This window comes from Mobula birostris, chromosome 9, assembly GCF_030028105.1.
Source record: "Mobula birostris isolate sMobBir1 chromosome 9, sMobBir1.hap1, whole genome shotgun sequence".
NCBI lineage: Eukaryota > Metazoa > Chordata > Chondrichthyes > Myliobatiformes > Myliobatidae > Mobula > Mobula birostris.
The window spans coordinates 21822630-21839285 of record NC_092378.1 but is presented as its reverse complement, the minus strand read 5'-3'; the positions used below and the strand labels follow the sequence as shown (position 1 = coordinate 21839285).

The following is a 16656-nucleotide window of genomic DNA, read 5'->3' as shown; positions in this document are numbered from 1 at the left end:
GAGCTTTACTCTTGGAAAAGTAGAGATTTCGGCTTGATCTACAAGTCATGAAAAAAACTAGAAAGCAGTGCAATCTTATAATAAACTTCTAATGATATTTATGGGGATAATTATGGGGCAGCATGTAGCATAGTGGTTAGCACAATCGCTTTACAACACCGGTGATCACTGATAAGGGTTCGATTCCCACTGCTATCTGTAAGGAGTTTGTACATTTTCCTCCAGGTGCTCTGGTTTCCTCCCACATTCCAAAGACATATGGTTAGGGTTAGTTAGATGTAGGCTTTCTATGTTAGCGCCAGAAGCGTGGTGACACTTGCAGGCACTGACCAGCACAATTCACACTGATTTGATTTGACGCAACTGGTACATTTCATTGTATGTGTAGATATACCATACAGGTGACAAATAAAGCTAATCTCTCTCTCTCTCTCTCTCTCTCTCTCTCTCTCTCTCTCTCTCTCTCTCTCTCTCTCTCTCTCTCTCTCTCTTTAACAACACCATTATGCTTTAGAACAATGATACCTAGATTATAAGCATTTTCTGCTTTGTTGGGATGACTATAATGTGTCAATTTTATTATGTTTTTATTTCAAGTTGCTTATAGCTATATCTATAAAAGTACTAGTAAAAAAGTGAAAAGTATATTGCTATTCCTTGCCAGATGATACTTTATTTGTTAAGCTTCCAACATCAGAACTAAAAGAAAACCAGTGGTGTGTTACTTAATGTTTACCGATAGATGTTTCAAAAAATAGTTGACTGATTGCCAAAAGATCTAATAATTTTTAAAATATATTATGAAGTAAACAGAGATCAATATATAAATACTATCATAATTTCAGTTATTTAATATATAATTATGAATATAATTTCAGTTTTCATGCTTGGAATAAGTATGAATAATTAAGATTGTTCAAAACCTACGTGGATATATTATCATCAGTTTCCACCAAGAAAACATTAGGAGTATTACTTCTTAAAAATAATCAAAGATAGTTAATTTAATGTCATTTCCTCTGGGTCTGACTTTTCCCACTAAATGTTTAAATTATGAATCCTAATGGCATTACAGAAACTGACCATGTGAGGGAACTGAATTAACAACACCATAGATAAAGCATTTAACCAAGGGTACTTTGGCAATTTATTTCAATTGAATGCTAATTCAGTCTCCTCCACCACTGAGGTCAGTGACGCCTTCCAGCTTGATTCCCTGATGATGCCATCCATGTTCTTGTCGAAACAAAAATATTTAATGAATCAGCAGGACATTCAATACATGTATAAATATGTGGTTCAGAGAAGAACCATACTAATGGGGAGACATAATTTACCGTACACTGAAAAGGTGGGTTTTCATAAGAAAGCTATATATTCTTAAATTGTTCCCATGCAATACTAGTGTAAGACATCTTAATGCATTGATTGAAAATATTAGTTTTTAAAATTTTAGCAGCGATATTAAACAACTGAATTAAGATATCAGTACACCAGTAAAATAAATTGCACACTAACATCCTAAAATTTTATTAGTTGGTTTTCCAGAGTGTAGATTTGGGATCGATATTTTCATTTTGCAGTAAGATTATTTTATATTCTACAAGGATGTAAGACATTGATTTTGATATTATAAAAGTATACAAACATACTCTTTTAAATATTGGTGACATTTTATATTGCCCCAACAAGACAATCTAGAATACTATTTGACACAGATCTTCAGCTGGGTAGAAGAAAGGTCTGGATCCTTATTAATCTGCACCAGTGACAGAGTTAAGGTTGTCTTAAGATAATTCAACTGGACTTTCATGTTATGCAGATCATGCAGAGTTTCCAGGACAGAGATACAGTACCTCCTTTCACCATCATACGCTGTTTCATAGTCAGAAGTGACCAGATATAAAATAATTTGATATCTGTCAAGCCTGAACGCTCAGCTATTTTGCTAAAAGACATCCCTTTGACATTTTGAAGTTAAATGTATAATGAAAGAAGTGTGGAAGTTTAACATGTTTAGCTAATTAATATTTCTGTTATAAAAAATCTATTTATGTTTATTTACCTCAAACTGTTGGGATCTTGTGATATGGCTTACTTTGGGTCTGGATGCATTTAGGCAATTTTGCAATCAATATATTGTTGCATGTCCTTTGTTGCAACCATTACCAAATAGTATGTCATGAATGATATTCACCAGAGATTGATAGCTGCCTTGGAGGAGAAAATCTTTTTATGTTAATTTACTTTCAACCATGGCATTTACAGGTTCTTTTAAATGCTTCAGCAATCTTCGTTTCATCTTTTTTACTGGACATGCTGACCAATTCAAAGAATGCCTTTGATGTGTAAGAAAAGGAATAAGCATTCCCAAAGGTTAAATGCTATTATTGTGGGTGCGATTATTAAGACTGACAAATCATTTTATTTCATTAAGATACACAGTTATTTACACCTGCTGAATGGTCTGCACAATTGCTTGTACTGTAATAATATTACACTAATGCTCAAGTAAACTAGGGCCATTGTGAGTAAAATTGTAATGGTTTTGTAATAGGCATACGCTGTAGTTGTGGCTTCATAAAGTCACTTGGTAAATACTGCATGAGTCATTTTGCTCTCCAATACTGTGCAAACTGAATGTAAGCTCTCATAATTCGTCTTTTTTTAAACATTTTTAGCATAGTATTGATATGTAATTAATGTAAATTAAAGCTGCAAGCTATGCTTTTCATATTGTTGAAAGGTTTGGCTGTGTTTTATGACCATAGCAACCCAGTGTTCTCTTGACTCATTTATCTCTCTTTAAATTTTTGTATCCCTTATTTGGAGATTTTCTTTAACAATATGATAAATAAGAATGACAGTATTTTAAGAAGGCTTTCTTTGTCATTGAGCTCCTGGGATATTATCTGTCATCCTGAGTGAAACCCACTTCTGAACCAAATGATTCATTTTAAATTTGAAATATTTAAGAAACTCCTATTTATTGCTATTCATTCCTAATGAAATGGATTGCTTCTTATTAAAGTGAGTGCTTGGTTCATTATGTTGCAGTTTAACCAGAGAAATCTCCTAATTTTTTTCCAGTAAAGGAAATACTAATAAACATTTTACTCAAAAATAAATGCGTATATTACAATAATATAACTTTAAGAATATTATGCAGTCTCATAATAAAGAATATTTCTGATTTATTTTTGTGTATCAAAAAGTTTTAAATTGGACAGAAATAAAATTCAGCCTCACCTAACAGATTTATTTTCTGGACTGAAAAGTAAGTTGTTTTTGTAGGAATATTTCTGGTTAATTTAATATTTATTTTGTGTGATTTTAAATAGGGTGATATGTTTGTTCATCCAATCAGTATGCAAATGCACTGACCTTATAAAGAAAAGCCTTCCAGTCCCAGCATTTCCTGGTTCCAGTATTCATTTTTTTTCCTTCTGATTTTGCTCTGATTGTGATGACTATTAAAATTGCATAAATTATCTGTTTAAATAATAAATAACAAAACTGTATGGCTTACCAATAAGGTTTGAATAATAAGTTATTTTGCTGTGAATATTAAAGCGATCTGTACCTTTTAAAATTCAAAGTTACTCCTTTCATCGAAGAATGTAGCCCAAGAGATGGCTGGCAGGTTCAGTCACTTTCTAATGCAAAAGTACTTGATAAGGAAATTTTTTCACTGTGAGTCCCTGATGCATCTAATGTGTCAAAAATAATTAGGTTTTGGCAGATTTATCATTGCAGCACAACCCTTTCCTTGAGTAGGGCCTGGATCATGTTAAGCCTTGTTTGTGGGTGACAGCATTATTATTCTTGTTAGTTACCCACTTCCTCATCATTCTGTTATGTTTGGAAATTTCCCACCTCAACTTGTGTTCCTCACCAGTGTTTTTCTTCATTTATTGACAGTTGGTAAAGATATTCATTAATTTAGAGTTAAAAACATGTATCATCATGTCTCGCTGAACTGCTGGGCTGAAGTTGATTAATGGTGAAGCCTTGCTGCAGGTATTCCTCTTGAGAAGCACCACACCAGCCCTGCATATTAATGAGAGACTGCAGTTTCTATTAACAAGATAAAAAAAAAGCAGTCTTCTCTTGCTGGAGGGGTAGGGTATGAAAAAAAGTCTAGATTATTTATGATATGGCATTTTTCGTCATGTGCCATAAGTGAACTTTCATAGCTTTTTCAGATCACTGTGACCTTTCTGATTTATTTTTGGGGGAAAAAAAAGGTAAACTTCAGGGGATAAAATCAGATATTTTACAGCATTTGACACATGCAGTGATTTAATTGATGATGTAGCTTTTTCAAGAAATAATCATCTGCTGACTGTAATAAACTCCTAGAAGTATCTCTGCATAAGGAATATAAATGTACTTTAAAAATAACACAGTGCAGTATTTTAGGCTCAATAGTACTATGTTTTATTTCTATTGGTAATCTTCACTAACCATGTTTCTTTACTTTCAAACTTACACAGACAACCCATTCATGTCAAAGAAGAACCAATGAATGCAGAAGAAGATGAGGGTCCAATGTCCTTGGTAACGACAGCCAATCACAGTCCAGAGATAGAAGAGGACAGAGATATTGAAGAAGAACCTTCATCTGAAGACCTAGAATAAGAGGAACTTCAGATATTTCAACTGCAGGGTCATATTACAGACCTCCATAACCACTCCATGTCATTGGATATTTGGCAGACTCTTACTGTGACTATTTATTGAGCATGAGACAAGGAAACAGCCTGATGGAACTATCTGTGATTGCCACTAAATACCATGGAATGGCAAGCATTGGAAATTGCTTGTATTTTTCCAGAACATAGAAAATTGGATTGCAAAAAATACGTTTCTGATAAACTTTCCTCTCTGTGATGGCTTATCCATATGAAATTGTTACCTAGCTCTTATTGGTTGATGGATTGACCGAATATCGGGATGTCAGCTATATAGAAAGTCAATGGCCTCTTATACTGCCAAAAATAGTGTTAGCTTCATTAAATGTGAATTTTTAGTATTCAGTAGCTAAAATTAGATAATTTGCTGATCCAGTTCAAGTTGTTGTTGATTTTAATTTGCACAGTAGTAACAAAAAAGTAGAATCACTGCCTGTAACTAGTTGAACTTTGGGGACAGATTAGGGTTTGTGTTGGTGCCACCAACTATTATGTTTGTAGTTAGATATTACAAAACCACAGTAATTAGACTGTTGTGGATTTCTGAGGAAATGATGACCTCAGGCTTCCAGTCTGTGCTGTTAGTGTTGAAATGTAAAGTGCAATCTTAAATGCTTAAAAAAAGTTTGATCATCTGTGTGAGTACCATATGGAAATTATGCTTTTCTGCATACTCTACAACAGTTCTCTTTACCTCCTTGTATTTAATCCTTGTCTACCTGTAAACATTTTCAAAGGCAACAGCTAAAACCAAAGTCAACCCTGACAATGGCCAATAGCTCAATGACAGAAACAACCATTTCAATGGCCCGCCTTCTGTAACTTTAATTAGTACAAAGGAACATTTATGTGAACTACCTGCTGTTTTCCGATGATCTCTGGGATTCTTTTATTTAACCCTAAGGAAAGAAAGTATTCGATATGACAATATGAAGTCAGATGTGTGATCTGCTGAGTTCAAAAAAAATTTTGTTGGCAAATAACAGTGATGTGAAGAAGGAAGTTATAGTGGAACCAGCTAAATGTGCATCTTTGACCAAAACAAATTATATGTACTTGATGCAACTACGTAATTTATATAGGTGTTTTCATTTCTCACTTCAAATATACATTTAGAGACTAGCAATGCAGTTGAGAATATAGTGCTGACAAACTCACTAGGCTTCATTTGCATTTTTTCCTGTACAGACAACAGTTTATACTGGTGGCTTTGTAATGTTTCGTAAAACTTATGTCTTGCACGTTCGTCTTTTTTCATGTTTTGTTCGTCGAGAAGAGTTTTCAGATTTCACTTAAAAATAACTGTAGTAACCAAACATTGAAAAACTAGTGAAGCCAAAAAATTATTTTCACTTTTGATTTCAAATGATCTGGCAGAGTTTAAAAAAAACGAAAGCAATTTTTATACTCATTTCAAATCATAGTGTTTAATAGTCATTATACCAGACATTTCCATTTCTATCAAACCAAAGTTACACAAATTTCTGCCTCTGCGTATATGTGATGTTAAGGCTTAAAGTGTCTGCTATACCTAACAATGCATAAAAAAGTTTTCCTAAGATGTTTCATGATGCATTGTGATGTAGTTTTTAAAAAGATACAAAAAATTGCTTAACACTTATACTTATTAACTCAAAATGTTGCATTTCACTTTGTGTGCCAATTCTGTGAAATACCTTACATTTCCCCCCCCAACCAAGGGACCTCATAACCTGATTATGGTTATTGCTTTACAAACAGTTTTTGACAGGACGTGGCTGCTAGAGTTTAACATACTTGCCAGTTCCACCTGAAGGAGCTGGTTCCTGCAAACCAAGCTCATCATTTATTATTTGCTGGAGTCAGCAAGTAGACTTTAGACATACACAGTCATCTATCACACCAAATAAAAGGACACAACTGCTTTCAGTAGGGTTCTTCCACTCACCCTAAAGGTTTTCTGAAAGCTTCTACCTCTGCATAACACACCAGAACAATTGTGGCAGATTGTATTATTTGCGAGTATCACAGTTAACTGTTACTCTCACTATGCTTGTCTATAGTTCATGGTCAATGGAAGGCTTATGTTACCAATATGGGGGAGAAAGATTTCTAATAGGTTGTCTTCAAACATTTGTAGGACACTAATGTTTGGATTTATAGAAAGGGAGATAATGTTTTGAAGTGCATGTGTTAAACTACTCAGTTGGACCAGAAGTAAGAATGCATTGTGAATTCATCTGGAAAGAGATCTGAGCGTACAGTGCTGGTAGCATGCATACCTCAGTCACACGTCTTTTGGAAAAAAAAGTCTTAGCCACAGATTGCATATACCTGTAGAATTTTGCATGGATTTTGTACGAGTACGATTAAAAATAGCTGCTTGCACATTTTACCAGAAGAACCTCCAAAACTCTGCAAATGCTTACAATAGGTTTTAGGTTTATTGGGGTTTTCTGATATGCTCTGTCTGTATTTTGATAATTGTGCATAATTATGTAAAAAAATGTTGGTGGACCCATAAATAACCAGACTTTTTTAAGCAAGCTTTGCTTTGATGCATTTCATGTATTTTTTACTCTATTTTATACCATTGCTTGCTAATATTAGCAAACCTGCTTTCTTGCATCTGCTTTGCATAGCTATTGTAAGGCTTTAAAATAATGTATGTATTTATTGCTTGAATTTTGGTGCATACTTATATGGCATACTGTGTGGCAAAATTAAAGCTCATTTATCCTTGCTTCTATCATATGCTGATGGGGACTGTGGTCCTTTATATATATGGTATCTTTTAGCTGTAGCACAACAAACATCAATTTATGTATTGGTGGTTTATGCCTATTTGTTTATTTATCTTTTTTGAGGTAAACTAATTTTGATACTTTCCATTACTGTGTACTGTGTTCATGCCTTGAATTCTCAAAAAGTTAAAAGTCATGACTGATATCTGTAACAGCTGTTGTTCTGCGTTCAAGGCCCTCACTGTTGAATAAAGTAAAGGACCAAACATAGGACTTAAAAGGAAACTAGACTACCACTAACAACAGGGAGTTATCAGGTTTTATTGGACCAAGTTTTTGTCTGTAAGAGACATCAGTGATATAAAATCATGTGAGTATACTGTTTTATAGACATATACATGCTTTGGTTGAATTCATTGTAGTTGTATGGACTGAAATTAAAATTTTGTGCACATTACTAGAGTTTCTTAGAACTACAGTCGGCTTCTTCATTGGACAGGGACTGAATAGAAATGAGATTAGCCTATCAACATCAGCACTTGTTTAAATCTGTTGGTAATCATACTTTCATTTTGGAGTTTCTAAAGTATAAAACTTAATAAAACCCTGCCTAGTGGATAAGTAATGAATTGTTCCTCCATTGGGTAATGAACTGAACAGCAGTGATGGTTGTAATGTAATGTAAAAAAATAATAATCAGCTCCTTTTTAAGGTACTAAACTATGTTGTCACTGGCACTGCCATGGAATTACAAGGTGTGAAAAACATTTTTTTCCTGTATTATAGCATTCCATCATTCAATGTGTCTGTTTAAACAGACAATAAAATGTGTATTATAGTTCTAGATGTGTGTAATCAGTACTAATGACAGATAATGGCATTATGAAATGCAATAAATAGTTTATCACACATATTAAGCTCATCTGTTATGTCCTTGTTAAAAGACAGCATTAACAGGTTTTAAAATTCAGTTCTTGCCTGAGAGTAAAGATTGATTTTATGCTTTATTGTACAATTTAATTGAATCATTGACTTTTTGATTTTGAAAATTGTAGATAATTTCTACCCTGGTTCCCTAAAGGATTTACTCACACATTCTTTATCAACATCAAGAAGGAAAAAAAATTGTGGGAGAGATATGTTCCTGTATAACTTTCATTCAAGTCTTTGTTTCAGGTGATTGAAAGACAAAGTAATGATGGTGAGAATCATGAGAAAATAAAACTGCTGTAAGCTAAAACTTTGAATTTATTGTAATTTGGGCAATCAGACCAAACGGCAGTACGCACAACTGGACAGAGCAAGTACTTTCCTGTAAAATGAATTTTCGGAGGAACGTCTGAGAAAAAAAAACTGGGTGGGACATTTGCTATTGCAAAAACCATTGCTTCAGAACCTGTACATCACTGCTGGAGTTGATGACATTAAATTCATACCTAAACGGGGATAATCAGAAAACCCTCCCTACACAGAGATTAAAATATAATTTTTATTGCTTACGTTTAAAGTGAAAGGCATGCTCCAGCTTTCATAGACCTGACAGCAACCTATATTGGCGAAGAGATTTCTGAAAAATGCTATATTTGACATCAAACAGTATGATTATAAAGCAACAGGGTGACTTTAAATAAGTATACATTGACCAAATCAAATCAAACAGATGATTGGCTAACTAGTTTATTGATCTTTCTTGTAATTCTTCTTTAAGGTAACTACAATGGTCAGTCAAAAATGGCATTGGATCTATCCCAAAGGATTCTTTCCCTTACCATTTGTCTAGGTTAATATCAAGCTGGATTTTTATATTTATTTTCACCATAGTTCTGCAAATTTTAAAACATACAATATAAAATAATCTTGAGACCTCTCACCTTCCCTCAAGCCCAGAATAGTTAAAAGGATATCATGTGCCAGACCATTCGACCTATGTACATTTTGTGGTTAGGGGATGGACAGAAAAGTAAGGTCCCTCAGCAGTTTCCCAACATTCACCTGCCAGCATGTCCCCTGCTGCATCCTTGCAATGCCTCTGGCAGCTGTGTTTCTCAGTCTTGCGTTAACAAGTGACTTCCTCTTCCAGTTACCTTAGGCTCAAGATTTTTCAGCTCACGCAGACCACTGAAAGTTGGGAAATCTCTGGCTAAGTGAGATTCTGGTGAGGAAATGTGTCTCTGACTTAATCGGGATCTCAAATGGATGGAACAATTCTAGTTTTAGTGCTTATGTATCCTCACAAGCCAACAATTCCTTAAATTTAAAAAATCTCGATGGCCATTAAGCCTAATTAAGGATGCAGCTGTGTATTCCCTTCCTCACCTCCTCACTGCTATCTCCCAGGAAAAGTAAAAATATGCTTCAGTTAATTTAGAAAGAATGCTGAAAGACTTTTTTTTCTGATTTCCTCAGGCAATCAAGGAAAGCTTTGAGGTTGTCCACGACTTATAATCATACTAACCAGCAGGTATCCCCCTATAATTGCAAATGATTTCTCCTGCAAGCAGCCTGTGCTGTTGCTTTTCAAGAGCCTCTATGTTCAAAGTTAATTCAAGGGGTGGTAAAGTTATCTTTAAATAAGTACTTCTCAGCATCTATTCTAATTCTCTATTGGTAGGTTTCCTAGATGTTCAATCCTGCTATTACCATCTACTTCAAATATTCTTTCTAACTGACCAGATAAAAAGAAGTTTTATTGAGGAAACAGCCCAAAGCATAATCCACTGGATGCAGAACTGTGGAAGCAAGGAAAAGGAGGTCTAATGATAGTCTCCAGTTCTTTTATCATTTTAAAACGTCAACCATGTCCCCTCAGGTGTGAGTATTACCAATGTAAGTAAGATTAATTCCAGTCAGTTCCATCATGCAACATTGTAAAATTTGGCATTCTTTGCTTGCACTGTAAATAGAGCCAACTAATCTTGATTAGAATCTGCACTATGCTGCATGCACAGCCAGTACCTTATTTAAAGCTCTATTTTTAATATAATAAAACATAGGAATACATCTCAGTTATTCGGCCCATTTAGTATGCTTGCTGATTCTACCATTGAGAGCTAAAATAGAGGTCAAAATGCTATTTACCTTCCTATTTTAGCCATTGTTAGATATCCTGCTTGGTTTGTATTCCATGCCTTTTAAAGAGCAATGAACCACTATCCCAAGACTAAGTCCTAATTTGTTAAATTTCATGCTTACCATTGCCTAATCTAAAACTGCCAGCAAATTTCTATCTCTAATTTTGATGTCTACCACACACTGCACATTCATCTAATTTATCTAAATCAGCCTGTAGCTTATTGATTTTGTGTAAATTATGAAGCCAAATGGAATATTTCTGTATTTAAGAGCTTTCCTCTGTCCTAATTAAAATGTTGTTTAAAATTCAGTCTAGTGCAGAGCCCTGCAGAACCCATTCTTAGGTCTTCATGAATCCTTGTTTCACTCAATGAAACTCAACAAGCTGGTACATATACAAGATATTCAAAGCAATATTTTTCCTGCCATTACCTAAACTGTGTTCTTACCTTTTCTCCACTGATACTTTTATTTCCCATGGCAAACATTCTGTCAGTGAAATTGTCGATAGTTGTTGAAATATTGGTTTTAAACAGGTCACAACATAAATAGGAAAGAATGTTTGATCTAATCCACTTTCCATATACACCCCCACGGTATTCACACTGTTTCACTTCCTTTCTGTGGCTCAAAATACTTCCAAATCTTAATTTCTTGGCCATGCTGCAAAGTGAACTGGGACTACGAGAGATAACCATTTTCTTGGGTGTTGTGGCATTTCCCCGATAAACTAATGCAGTGTTTCGCTGAATCAACCATTCAATGTCCTTTCCCTTGATTCCAAACTTCTGCATCCTGTAGATTAAGTTTATGTTGTTTCACCAACAAAGACACCTTTTTATTCAGCCAGTTTAAAGGATATTTGAAACACAAGGTAGAGGAAGACAAATAACATACTATGGATGGAAAGTTAGAATAGTCAGAGGAACTTAGAGATACTTGGAATTGATTTTTTAAATTAATTATAATTTATGAAGTATGTGCAATAGTTGTAAATAATTGAGTCATAATCTGAAGATTTTTTAATTGAATTCATCCATTCTGTGGTTGATTTGGTAATACATTACAGGAAAGATGATTAATCTTTATTTAGTAAAATTATTTGTCAGTTCTTCACATTCTTGCATCTTTGTTCTTTATTTTGAACTATAAAGCAAACAGTTGTAAACAGGAAAATTGAATTGAATTGACTTTATTTCTTACATCCTTCACATACATGAGGAGTAAAAATCTTTATGTTACGTCTCCGACTAAATGTGCAATGAGCAATCATAGTAATTCATAATAATTTATAATAAATGGAACAGTCAATGTAACATAGAAATACATGCAAATCAGTGTGAGTTGATCAGTCTGTTGGCCTGGTGGAAGAAGCTGTCCCGGAGCCAGCTGGTCCTAGCTTTTATGCTGCGGTACTGTTTCCCAGATGATAGCAGCTGGAATGGATTTTGGTTAGGGTGACTTGGATCCCCAGTGATCCTTTGGGCCCTTTCTCACACCTGTCTTTGTAAATGTCCTGAATCATGGGAAGTTCACAACTACACATAGGCTGGGCTGTCCGCACCACTCTCTGCAGAACCCTGCGATTAAGGGAGGTAGAGTTCCCATACCAGGCAGTGATGCAGTCAGTCAGGATGCTTTCAAATGTGCCTCTGTAGAAAGTTTTTAGGATTTAGGGGCCCATACCTCAACCATCTGAGGTGGGTGAAAGAGATGCTGTTGTGCCTTTTTCACCACACAGCTGGTGTATACAGTCCACGTAAGGTCCTCTGTGATATGGATACTGAGGAACTTAAAGCCGTTTACCCTCTCAACCCCAGATCTATTGATGTCAATCGGGGTTAGCCTGTCTCCATTCCTCCTGTAATCCACAACCAGCTCCCTTGTTTTTGCGACATTGAGGGAGAGGTTGTTTTCTTGACACCACTGTGTCAGAGAGATGACTTCTTCCCTGAAAATGTGAAAATGCCAAGAAAATGAAATGAAAACAGACAATGATGGAAGTTCTCAGCCGGCCAGGCAGCACTTGCAATGAGAGGAGTCGTGTTTCAGATCAATGGAAGGTTAACAACCCAAATCTGGACTGTCACCTGAAATGACTACCAAAAGTCCCTGATTGCATTTAACTTGACCTAAAGTGTAAGGGGAGGAAGTCAAGTTATGCCTTAACAAGGGGTGTGTAAGTGGACTAGGGTAGGAAGATTCAGTGTAAACCAGGCATCAGATGTCCAGAGACTCTGAACCAGGGACAGCCTTTAAGAGGAGACAAAGTTGGTGAAGCAGTTTTGAGTTAGTGAGGCTATTTTTTCATTTGCAATTTTTAAAGTTTCTAATGATTTGCATTTTCATTAAATGAAAGTAATATTTTAAAAATATATCTTCTCCATTCCGTAGGCCAAGAATGTTTCTGCCAAGATTTGACTGGTATAACATATAAGAGGTGAATCTTGAATAATTTCAGGAAATTTTATGTCTACAACTGCCCCATAGAGAGGAAAAACATCTATATAAAACCAGCATTAGGAATTTTGTTTAGAATCATTTGCTAAAAAAATTAGAACCATATTGATGGTTATTATAATTAAAACTCAATGAGAGAGTTGATGTTTGAGCGGTGCTTGTCTGTACAAAATTCTAAAGCATATTGAGCCCTAGATTTGATTCAACCACTGTGGTCAATGCTGTTGGGGAAAGAACTGCAGGATTTAAACATCAAAGGAATGAGAATGTATTTCCAAGTCAAGAGAAAGGAAAACTTCCATGTGGTAATATTAACGTATACCAACTACCATTGGTGTCTTTGGCAGTACTGCCAAAGGTTTGTGAGGTTCTGAAAGATTAGCCTTAGCAAGTAACTCTAGCGCATTTTGTAGATGGAAACTGCTATAACCTAGTGAAGGGAAGGATTAGTGTAGTGAATGGGATGGTTTACCTCATGTTGATCCAGCTTATTGGGATTAAGCATACCTTATACATAATCAGCAAATCGCCAGCACTATACTGCATGTGTAGGTATCTCTCTAATTGAAGGCTGCTATGTCGCAATATGTTCTTACTATTAATTTCAGAAATTAGTGTGGTGTGAGATAATTGACCTTAAAGTCAACATGCTCCTGACCTTCTGTGTTAATCTTGTCAATTCATTGTTTGGCAAATTACAGTGTTACTTCAAAAATTCATTGTTGCTGGAAAAACAGGGAAAGAACTGTGAGATACTTAAAGCTGTCTGTAACCTGTAACTCCTATTTCTGCCTGTGCCATTAAGATCGGTTAAATATTCAGGTGTTTCAAATATGAAGAATATAAAACAAGAGAAAACCTGTAAGTGCTGGAAATCCAAGCAGCACACTCAAAATGCTGGAGGAACTCAGCAGGCCAGGCAGCATCTATGGGAAAGGGCCAAGATATATCATCTGGAATGTAATTATCATTTGCAAATTCCTAACATTAATCTTTGGCAGATTATAATTTAATATTATGATTTCTAATTTATAAATTGATTACTAAAAATCATATCCCATCAGTTGGATGTAGGGATAATTATGTTGAAATCTTGAGTTTTATTTATGCTATGAGCTCTAGATCTTACAGATTGGGTTACCCACTATGGAAGTGGAGTCAAGAACAAAAAAAAAGAAATATGTCTAATATTTTTTCTTCCACAGTCACTACCATGCTAGGTAACTTTGTTAAATAAAGGCAAATCGCATTTAATGTGGATGCAGCAAAATCAGCATAATTGTGGTGGAGTGCAGGGCTCAGTTCTGTATTGTACAACTCTATGACTTTATTTTTGAAAGTTACCACTTTTTATCACATACTTCACTAGCACTCCAATATCCTATTTTCGAGTGTCACATTTCTTGTGGGTGTTAACATATAAACTCCATCATGTTGTTTGAAACCTTTCTGCCCATGACAGGAATTACATTTCTGTTCCTGCCTCTGTTATTTCTCTTCAAGTCTCCCCTCAGGATCTGGATGAATTAAGATAAGTTGTGATTTGAGTGCTAAAAGCTTCATGGACTCAACAGAGGTATAACCTGTGGTGCATTATGTAGTTTAGCAAAATATTACTATTTGGTGTTCATTGCTTTAATTGGGCACACTTTGTTTTTTCAGTGCTTTCTCGACAATTCTGTCTGATTCAGCTGCCGTGCCATTTAATGCTAGGTGATGAGATGAAATACTCTTGTGTTCATTACAGTTTTGTTTCATTGATCACTCAGGTGATAATGAATGAAACAGAGGACAGTTTGCTGAGACTAGTTGATCTAATAATTCATGACTTGTGAAAATAGATGTTAGCATTTTTTTCTAGAATGGACACAGCATTGATTAATTTTGAATGACGATATACAAAATTATTGATCAATTGCTGAATGATAATGACTCCCACATATTAATTAATATGCACTTATTGGAAAGATCTTGTTGGCTGTATTCAATTCAATGTAACGGTGTTAATTCTTCTTTGCTCTACAATCAAGACGGGTGGTACTATTATTGGCTAAGCCTACATGATCTTTACCTGTTTTTGGCCAACAAGCAAATTGCAACCGTCTGTCTTCATTCTTATAATTTTATAATGCTTTTCTGAAGTTAATACAACTGGCATGACAACTCTGTATCCATCAGCAGTGCATATGAGTGCTATAATTAGGTTTCTTTATCTTTTTCTCTATGTTCCTTTAATTCAATCCACCCTTATGAACATTTTAATTAATGTAAATTTTTTGTAAATTTTTACCTTCTTAGCTATCTCTGTTGTAATTACAAAAGCATCATATACTACTATCAATGTGAGGATTATGCTTTCACATCTATTGTCTGAATGTTATTATAGCAACCTTGATAACAAATTCTGCAATTTCATTTTGATTCAATGTCTTCTTCTCAACTATATAATCATTTAGAGATTAAAAATTAGTTTAATGTTTACAATAGTGAAGCCACCTTCATTGGAATTTCTAACTTAGGGCTAAGAATTGTGAACACATTGTGCGACTGAGGTAAAGATTTTACTCAATACGAATAGGGACATCTTTCTAAATTCAAAATCAATCCTTTAATCATCTTTCTCTTTGAGCATAATCCATTTGCTCACTCTCCATCAATGTACCTACATAAAAGAAATTGGCTTTTCTTAACCATTATCTTTTGCATGAGTCAAGCCACTCCAGAACTTGAAGCAACAAACACAGGTTTCAACATGCATTTGTGTCCTAGTAGCCAACACCCACTTCTCAGGCTCATAGTTATGTCATGCCATCTTCCTTGCTCAGAACTTTTTTTCATTTTTCTTTGGCAACTTGTGAAATACTATCAATACTGTTGCAAAATCAGGGGAAAAACTTCCTTTGTATTATACTGTCCCTAAGAGTGGTCAAAGTTTTCAGGTTACATGGCAATTAATTCCACCTTTCCTTTGATTCTTTGCAATCCATGTGCATCTGCACCCACTTTATTAGGTATAGGACATACCTAATAAAGTGGCCACTAAGTATATGTTTGAGATCTTCTGCTGGTCTTCAAGTTTCAGCGATGCTCTTTTGCGCACCACTGTTGTAATTCATGGTTATTTGAGTTACTGTTGCCTTCCTGTCAGCTTAAAGCAGGCCATTCTCCTCTGATTTCTGTCATGAACAAGGTAATTTCATCCACAGAACTACCACTCATTGGATGTTTATTTATTTTTTGCACCATTCTCTGTAAACTCTAGAGATTGTTGTTTGTGAAAATCCCAAAAGATCAGCAGTTTCTGAGATACTTAAACCATCCCGTCTGGCACCAACTATCATTCCACAGTCAAAGTCACTTAGATCTCATTTCTTTCCCCATTCTGATGTTTGCTCTGAACAACAACAAAACCTCTTGTCCATGTCTGTATGCTTTTATACATTGATTCGCATATGATCGGCTGATTAGATATTGCATTAACGTGCAGGTGTACATGATAAAGTGGCCCTGAGTGTATTCCAAGCCTAAAATAAATGACTACTTTCTGTAGGAATGCATACTTGCTTTTTGTGAGTTTTGCATTTGTTAGCAATAAGCACTTTTAACATATTCAAAGATGATTTATTACTTGTAGCTATTAGTGCATAATCCTTATTGCAAGTCAAAGTCAAAGTTGAGTTCATTGCCGTATGCACACATATGCACGT

At 35.0% G+C, this 16656-nt stretch overlaps 1 protein-coding gene across 3 annotated transcripts in view; it reads left to right on the top strand.

The window, feature by feature from the left end:
• The window catches only part of foxp2 (forkhead box P2), a 745656-nt gene extending 739589 nt beyond the window's left edge, over positions 1–6067 (top strand). For 2 of the 3 annotated variants that reach the window (XM_072267606.1, XM_072267607.1), the window contains exon 19: positions 4497–6067. In XM_072267606.1, the coding sequence (XP_072123707.1) occupies positions 4497–4641 (145 nt within the window). In that variant the 3' untranslated portion in view covers positions 4642–6067. The remainder of the gene's footprint in view (positions 1–4496) is intronic. The other variant, XM_072267608.1, reaches the window with a different exon arrangement.
• The last annotated feature ends 10589 nt before the right edge of the window (positions 6068–16656 follow it).